The sequence below is a fragment of the Culex pipiens genome, chromosome 3 (assembly GCF_016801865.2).
Source record: "Culex pipiens pallens isolate TS chromosome 3, TS_CPP_V2, whole genome shotgun sequence".
Taxonomy (NCBI): domain Eukaryota; kingdom Metazoa; phylum Arthropoda; class Insecta; order Diptera; family Culicidae; genus Culex; species Culex pipiens.
Window position 1 is genome coordinate 51635242 of NC_068939.1, and position 8737 is coordinate 51643978.

Consider the following 8737-nt stretch of genomic DNA (forward strand, 5'->3'; position numbering starts at 1 on the left):
TACGATCTTGTTGACAACAATAATTTCAATATTTTTAAATCAAGACAAATATTTCAAAAGGGCCAAATATTCAATATTACGCCCTTTTGACTATTATGATTTTTAAAATTAAAAAAAATACCGATTTCGTAGAATTGCTCAATTTAAAAAAGACTACCAATATTTAGATGTCGAGATGTCATCAGTGGAAAAATTGAGGGTCCTCAATTCGTTAGGGCCTCAGTAACCTGATGTATCATAGATAAAGTCCATCAAAGACATTTGATGTGCAATACTCAACAACTCGAATGGGATTCCCAAAGGGGTCATTCATAAATGATGTGAATATTGCATCGGCAGTGACTAACAAACGACAGTGCTCCGAACTAAAGTGACACGTTTATCAATAGCATTGATCACTCCAGGCCGCTTTTTCGCACCTACACTTTGTATCGTGATTAAATGCATCCGGTTAGTAGACGCAGGTAAATCACCTTTTGTGACTCTGTGAAATTGCAAATTGATGAGCTCGTTTCATTTTCAATATTTCTGCTCGGTATAAAATACGTTTGCCATGTAAAAAGTACAATAGAAATCTTTAGTTAGGGCCAGAAAATTATTCTTCATTCGCTACTATGTATTTTGTAACTCAGTTGACTGTAGTTGCATCTTTGGCGATAATTTGTTCAATTTTGGTGAGAATTTTTTGTAAATTAAGTTTTACTTAGTGAAAACTATTAAAAATATAAAACCTTTACAGCACATGGCTCATGCAATCAGCTGCAAGGAAGTATTTGATAAAGTATTAATTTCTTTTTTCCTAACTCACAACAGTTTACTGATCTAAGTTTATTTCTGTTTAGAAAAATGAAATTCAAGACTGTTGCTCGGCTCCAACATACTTAAACACTGAAGGGCTCAAAGAATGCTTTGAAGAAAACAAAGACAAAGAAAAACGCGAAATGTTTGCTGTAATGTCATAGGCAAATTTTACAGCTTTTCGAAAAATAACTATATCTTTTCAACTTTTAGTGTTCACTTGAGTGCTTTTTCAAACGGTACCAAGTTCTGGAAGACGACGGTGAAGTTTCCAAGGAAAAGATGCTTGCGAAAGTTGAAGGATTCGAGGGCGAATGGAAACAAACGAGCACAAAAATGATCGAAGAATGTTTTGCTAAATATGATGGACTGAAGGCCAAATATGGCGACGGTGGAAAAAAGGAGAGCTGCAATCCGTCGTCTAGTTTCATGAACATGTGTCTTAGCAAGAAGTTTATCGAATATTGTCCAGCCGAGCACTGGAACGATTGTGAGTTTTGAGTCAACTGATCAATTGTGATGTTCTCATCAATGGTGTTTTTTTGCAGCCGACTTGTGCAACAAAATCAGAAGTGGTGAATGTGAACCCAAAAAAGGCAAGGGTAAGCCAGAATAATCTAAGCAAAAAGCTAGCTGAAAGCAAATACATATTTGAATAAAATTAATTATGTGATTAACTATTCGCTGAAAAAAAGTCTTTAAACAATTGTTTTTTTTTCGATTCCTTTCGAAACAACTTTAATTGTTCCACTTGTTGTTTCATTTGTTGAGCAAAATTAACCTACAGAGATACCAATCAGACATGAGTTTACCTATGATTCATCCACACATGGCACAGCAGCAGTTTTATCGATACCATAATATAATATCAATTAAATTGTTCTTGTAGATTGAAAACAAAAAAAAATCCAGATTTAAAATTTTAAGGACAACATAAAAAAACCATTCCGACTTAAAAAAGGTGAAGTCAGGGGAAATATACCCATTTAAATCACTCTAAGCCGATCGACCAATTCTCATCTCTTTTACCATTTTCCGCATGTATCAACAATGGAGAGTTGCTTGCTCAAATTTATTTGAGCTATTTATTACTTTGGAACAGTCAAAAACACTTTATGAAAGCTGTAATTCATGATAAAAGTGCTGATAGGCCGATAATAGAAATAGGCTAAAAAAAATATAGTTCCCCTATTTGGTTAATACACAGTCCAGGTTTCATTATCCGAAGTTTTCAGAAAAATGTCACTATGGACATCCATAAACCACGTGACACTTCTCTAGAGACCTAAATCCTCCCCCCCCCCCTCGTATGGAGCTTGGACAATTTTTGGAAATCCCATGCCCCCCCCCCCCATTCCTTTATTCTGGATCTTCAAGCCGTAATATATTCCCAAAAATGCTTTGAAGTGATTTTGAAATTTTAAATCCGGCGAAATGAAATGTTGACAAATTTGTCTAAAATTGGGACCAAAACTTGAATTTGATGGATTGAGAAAATGTTTTTTTGCTCTAAATTCAATCATTCGAACTTCGGACAATCGAAACGTACAAACAAACAAACATTGTGAAATTGTTCAAAAAGGTTGCGTCTTTTTCTATCATAGTTACCGTAAACTGGGGTGACTTTGATAGGTTTTTCAAATGCCCGGCAAATTTATATCTTAACATTTTTGAGAATTTTGAGTATGTAAGCATTAAGGGATAGCTTATTATCGAACATATATGCAAAAATGTGACTGTTATATTGGTTGTATTAAAATTAGTGGTCAAATCAAATTTCTATCAATGTTACCCCGGGCTATCAAAGTCACCCCAGATTATGGTACCTAAAATTTTGAATTTTGATCATCATAAAGATGACTTTTTAACAAATAATGTACATAATTGTTGAATTTCATTTTTTTTTGGGTCAATCTCCGCTAACTTACACAGCAATCCCACTTTGTCCTAAGGGGTAACTTTTATCCCTGATTACGAAAACGAAACTATTGGCACTACGCCCCCCGGGGCATGGCCTTCCTCTAACGTGGGATTTCTGCTCCAGCGCCTCTGACGAGACAGGAGAAACCGGGACCGACGTTTTACTTCACCATCCGATAGAAGCTCAGTGGATAAGGCGGGAATCGAACCCTCGTCTCATAGCATCATCGGGATCGGCAGCCGAAGCCGCTACCCCTGCGCCACGAGACCCCCTGATTACGAATCTGAGGTTTTTCGATATCTCGTGACGGAGGGGTGGTACGGCCCCTTCAACTTTTGAACATGCGAAAAAAATACATGTTTTTCAATGATGTGAGATGGATTTTTTGATAGATTTGGCGGTGTACTCAAAATTCCGAAAAAAAAACGTTTTTTATTTTAAAAAAACACTAAAAAAGTTTAAAAACTCTGCCATTTTCGTTATTCAATTGTAATTTTTTATGGAACATGTCATTTTAAGGGAAATTTAATGTACTTTTCGAATCTGTATTTACCCAGGAGGGTCATTTTTTCATTTAAAATAAAAAAAATCAGTGTAAAATTTGTGTTTGTATTAATTTTGCTGGGTTTGTTTTTAGAGTCTAACAATGTTCTACAAAAATGTAGTTGTATAAACATAAGGGGTTTGCTTGTTATCATCACGAGTAATCGCGATCTTACAAAGTTTCGCGCATATCAAAAAGGGGTCGGGCCAATTGCTGTGTGATGTGTCGAAGAATTTCTCAATATTTTACAAAACCCTATAGCACCGCAAAATGATTTGGACCATGTTCAAAATCGCAACATAATCATATGGATTGCAGTAAGTGATTGTTCATAATGTTGAAAGCCCTGATTCCCTTAAAATACTTGATTGCGTGCAACTCTGATTTGGGGGAAGGAATGAAATAATACCGAACTACATACCATGCCAAAATAACGAACTGCGTAGTGCAAAAACGAACAATTTCGTAAACATTTGTGATTTACGTTTCCTGTTGTACTTAAGCACATAAGGAAACACTTAAATGGTGGGAATTATAAAATGTTTTGTAAATTTCCACTATTGATAAGATAACATAACATCAACCAGCATTAGGGTGATTCGAAATTAACTTTTCTCGGACTGTAAGATACATGAGTTTTGAACATTTATTTCGAATATGAATCAATCAATTTAAATTCAATATTTTTTTGCATATATTTTTACATACCATGTACAAAAAAAACAATACAATTTTACAATACAATAGTATTTCAAATTTGAACCACCCTAGCCTGCATATCCCTCTATCTATTGCACAATCGTTGAATCACTGCATGTTCTATTCCGCATGTTTTATAGTCTATAATTATTTAATCTGATAGGAAAAGTCACTCCAGTCAACTATTCGAAACTTTTTTCCCTATAAATCATCAACCCACTGGCCCATAAAAATTAAGTTAATACGCCACATCAGACCGAGTCGGACGCAGCTAATTAATCAACCATGGTGCTTAAACTAGCACTATACTGCTTCACGCTGACCACCACGCTCGTCCTAGGTCAGTTCCGCGGCCAGTCCGGGGACGAGTCCTGCTTCGAGCACCGGGACATGGCGGATCCGAACGAGTGCTGCACGCGGCCCATGTGGGTCAACCGGTACATGCTGAAACCGTGCCGCTATGCCACGTCCGAAACGGAAACCTATCGGAACGATTTCGATTCGGTGAGTGTTTAGAACATGAACCTTTTTTGTTGGATTTTGATTTTAGAACAATGATTTTAACTTCAGTGCAGCGTAACTTGTGGGGTGTTCAAAATCAACATGACAATGGTGAACAATCGAGTGGAGATCGTGCGGTTGTTCAAGCCGACCAACTTGAAAGCCGGAAGCGATCAGCAGTGGCGGCAGACGATTTCCAAGTCGTTGAAACTTTGCAAGGAAAAGATCACCCGGATGGTTGGCCAGCATGCCCAGGAACACCGAGAGCAGGAGCAGTGTGAAAAGGCGGCTGTCGTTTTTGAGGATTGCCTGTACGCTCAGATGTTTCTGGTAAGTTTTGAAGATGGAAAGATAATTTTTGTCTAATGTTATGTTTGAGTTGATTTGATTTGGATAAGGACTTACTCTTATCAAAAATATTTAGCTTGGCTCTACATGTGAAAGAAAATCGAACAAACACTGAGCAGTCTTTCTATCTTACACAAATTATCGCTACAATGCCGGCTATAAAATAATTTTATAGATTTTCGAGAGGATTTTTGATCTTTCTAGTAGAACATTAGACACATATTCTGCAAATGTTCACATATCACTTATATTTGTAAACCATGTGAACATAATTAAATCTTGTTTTGCTAATGAGAATTACATATACAGCCATTCCACGTCAAACAGGAAGTCTCCAAACCAAAAGTGCTCCGATTTGGCTCAAATTTGGAGTGGGGGTTCTTTGGCCCAAATAATTAGACCCATATTTTTTTGTTCGGCGATTAGGTTGGTCCTATCCGAAATAGGGTGGTCCAAAAATTGCATTTTTCGTCCATTTTTCGCAAAAACCACAACTCCGGAACGGCTGAACCAATTTTGGAGCGCCGCAATTCAAAAGAAAGGTTATTAGTTGGGCTTTTAAGGAAAAATATGTTGAAGTCCAAAAAAACTAGCTGAATATTTGAAAAGGTCCTATGAAAATTTCATATGCCGATTTCAAGGTCTCGGGACCAAAGAGCCCATGTCTGAAAATATTTTTCTCTGATTCCTTGTAATATTTCACATAACATATCAAAAAATTGCGAATATTCATTAACACGTTTCGAAGATATGATTTTTTTTAACATAAAAGCTGGGTTTTTTTCGACGCGCCGCGCGCTAAAATGGGAAAATGAAAAAAACGGGTAAAAATCAACTTTTTTCACTAAAACTGCGATAACTTGAAAGCGATGACCTATACATGTTTGGGTACCAAAAGTTGCGTCTTTTAATTACGAAAATTTTGGTACCCAAACATGTCTAGGTCATCGGTGAAAGTTATCGCAGTTTTAGTGAAAAAAAAAGTTGATTTTTATCCGTTTTCGTTATTTTCCCGTTCTTGCGCGCGGCGCGTCGAAAATCCTAGTTTTTATGTTAAAAAAATCATATCTCCGAAACGTGTAAATGGATATTCGCAATTTTTTTGATATGTTATGTGAAATATTACAAGGAATCAGGGAAAAATATTTTCAGACATGGGTTCTTTGGTCCCGAGACCTTGAAATCGGCAAAAAAAAAATTCTCAAAGGACCTTTTCAAATATTCAGCTAGTTTTTGCGGACCTCACCATATTTTTCCTTAAAAGCCCAACTAATAACCTTTCTTTTGAGTTGTGGCGCTCCAAAATTGGTTCAGCCGTTCCGGAGATATGATTTTTTGAAAAATGTGGTTTTTGCGAAAATTGACGAAAAACGCAATTTTTAGGGCCACCCTATTTCGGATAGGACCACCCTAATCGCCGAACAAAAAAATACGGGTCTAATTATTTGGGCCAAAGAACCCCCTCTCCAAATTGGAGCCAAATCGGAGCACTTTTGATTTGGAGACTTCCTGTTTGACGTGGAATGGCTGTATATTTAAATTTAATTTGGGAGTGATTTTCGTTTTCGTGTTTTCATATCTTTGGACATAAGAAATGTTAGAAAATATCACGTCGAACACATGTGATGTCAGTATGTTAATGTTAATTTTTAATAAATGTTTTTTGGCTCTGCAGTCAGAGAAAAATTAAAAAAAAAACTTCCCCTGAAGAAGACGAAATATTGCGTCGAAACGTCGGAATAGAAAAGCAAAAACTACAAGTTTTTGATTTTTTTCTGACTGCTGAGCCGAAAAACAACCTGATTGAGTAAAACAGTCAAGAACAACGATTCATAAATAAAATACTTTGAGAACCATCTCGAAAAAAAAATTAATGATTTCACAAGAAATGTATACAAAAAAATGCAAATATTTAATCATTATTATCTGATCACGCTCAAATTCAGTTTGTCTTTTTCGTGAAAACAACGAAAAAACTCAATTTTCAAACTGCGATATCTCTGGCACCACAAATCATAGAAGGTTCGACTAAGCCCGATTTTGATGAAATTTGGACGTAAAATCGATGGACTACATCAGATTCAATTTTTTAAAGGTATGTTGCGTGAATGAAAACCTGTTTTCAAATTGATCCCATACTTTGGTAAAAGTTTTAACATCAAAACAGTGTTCTTAATTTTTTTACAAAGTTTTTCCAATTTTGGTAAGCGTTTTCCTACAATTTTTGTTTACAGAGATATCGCAGTTGTCAAATGGAGGTTTTTCAAAATATATTATTTTATTTTTTAATCTTTTTGAGATAAAGACTTATGTAAAATTTCAATGTAAAATAGTGGAAATTTTCCTAAAATGTTTTACAGAAGCAGTGCACATCACTCTACAGGTATTCAACTAACTTTTAAGTTAATTCATAATGTTTGAATATTTGGAGATTTAAGATTTCCTTTTTATTGGATAAAAATTCATTGGAAACTTAACCCTCTTCAACCCAACCCCGCCTCTAGACGGGCTTCGATTTAAAAAATCGCCAAAAATCCATTTTTAATCCAATTTTTGATCTTCAAAAAGCATTGGAAAGAAGAACTTTTAAAATTTTGGAAAATTTTAGGGTTGGAAGTTTGACTTGTTTTATGTGACTTTGCCAATGTTTTTAAAAATGTCATTTTTTTAGGGGTCAACTTTGGCTGTGTTTTTTACTAACATTTCCTATATTTTAAGTAAAAAGAAGTATGCAGTAATTTTTCTAGTGCCCCAGACTATGCCTCTACGCATTTATTTACAATTTAAATGATAATGGTTCCATTTTATAGCAGAAAATGTGAAAAACATGCAAAAACTTGAAAAAGTTACTGTAAAAACATGAAAAAATTAGATAGGCAAAATGTAATGATAGGAGGTGATAAAGTAGGCCAAATACATACTACCAAAAACAAACATAAACTAAACAAGAAAAATGCAAATTAAAATACTGAAAATGAAACAAGAAAAACATAAAACAAGAGAAGTAAAGTTTTTCGTAGAACAAAAGTTGCTCAAAATGACTTCCTGAACACGGGAAAAATATAAATTTTCGAAAAAAATTTTGGCAGTAGAGGGTTAAGTCATATCAACGTTCTATCTTGTTGTACGTTGCTTTTGGACGTTCGGAGAAAAACACGTTTAAATGTTTGACCTTGAATATACATAAACTACAGCACACAATGTAAATAATAACACACACGTTTTATTGACTGATTTTGAGCAATGTTCCAAAGTTTGGTTGAATTTGGTTGTTGGAGTCCGGGGTTATAATCGGTGTTGGCTAACAGTAGTTGGGCATGTTCTTGTGTCAAACTGCTTCTTACTAAATTCCCTTTGGCCAGTTGTCGCACTTTCAGCAATTTTAAGGGTGTGTCAAGACAGAACGACAAGTTCGAAACTTCTTTCAAATGAAGAGTGACAACAATGCACTGAGTTTTATTTTCGGTTTTTAATGAATATTTCAGAATTGTAATCAATTTTTGGGGCTCTTTGATGGTCGCAAGGTATTGAGAGCTGCATAAAATGGCGTTCTTAACTCAACTTTGCTCAAAACCGACGTGCGACAAGATAGCACGTTCACGGCGATATGAAAATATTTGTGCAGAAAAACGAATTTCTGAATACTCAAAGTTGTATAAAATTTCTGCGTGGAGAGTTTCAACAGCATGCAGATGAATAATTCTTTAGTACTTCATGTAACCTAGTTTTTACCGTTATAGAACTGCCCGGAACGATCATGGATCCGCAACGATGGCTGTGATATGGTCAAAAATCATCTGATGGAGGGCTGCCCGTACGAATCGCTGGATGCAGTGTCCACCAGGGATCGTAACAATGACGACGACGACGACGATGACGATAACGATGGCTTCGAGCCGGTCAACTCTCGCCAGTAGAGTAAAACA

At 35.7% G+C, this 8737-nt stretch overlaps 2 protein-coding genes across 2 annotated transcripts; both read left to right on the plus strand.

Moving 5' to 3' along the window:
* The first annotated feature begins 557 nt into the window (after positions 1–557).
* Positions 558–1854, plus strand: LOC120418507 (uncharacterized). The gene is made up of 5 exons (XM_039580944.2): positions 558–674; positions 740–781; positions 843–950; positions 1012–1288; positions 1347–1854. Exons 1-5 carry the CDS (start codon positions 615–617, stop codon positions 1412–1414), a joined length of 555 nt encoding a protein of 184 aa, XP_039436878.1. The 5' UTR covers positions 558–614; the 3' UTR covers positions 1415–1854.
* A 2364-nt stretch (positions 1855–4218) lies between these two features.
* LOC120418496 (general odorant-binding protein 67-like) lies at positions 4219–8736 on the plus strand. Its single transcript, XM_039580933.2, has 3 exons — positions 4219–4466; positions 4533–4793; positions 8552–8736. Exons 1-3 carry the CDS (start codon positions 4248–4250, stop codon positions 8726–8728), a joined length of 657 nt encoding a protein of 218 aa, XP_039436867.1. The 5' UTR covers positions 4219–4247; the 3' UTR covers positions 8729–8736.
* Position 8737: the final 1 nt, after the last annotated feature.

Excerpts from the sequence above, each read along its gene's own strand:
- LOC120418507 (XM_039580944.2), top strand. The coding sequence starts at position 615 with ATGTATTTTGTAACTCAGTTGACTGTAGTTGCATCTTTGGCGATAATT. Across the intron at positions 675-739 it reads CGATAATTTGTTCAATTTTG|CACATGGCTCATGCAATCAG; the intron begins GTGAGAATTTTT and ends AAACCTTTACAG. Across the intron at positions 951-1,011 it reads AAAAACGCGAAATGTTTGCT|TGTTCACTTGAGTGCTTTTT; the intron begins GTAATGTCATAG and ends TTCAACTTTTAG.
- LOC120418496 (XM_039580933.2), top strand. The coding sequence starts at position 4,248 with ATGGTGCTTAAACTAGCACTATACTGCTTCACGCTGACCACCACGCTC. Across the intron at positions 4,467-4,532 it reads ATCGGAACGATTTCGATTCG|TGCAGCGTAACTTGTGGGGT; the intron begins GTGAGTGTTTAG and ends TTTTAACTTCAG. Across the intron at positions 4,794-8,551 it reads TGTACGCTCAGATGTTTCTG|AACTGCCCGGAACGATCATG; the intron begins GTAAGTTTTGAA and ends TTACCGTTATAG.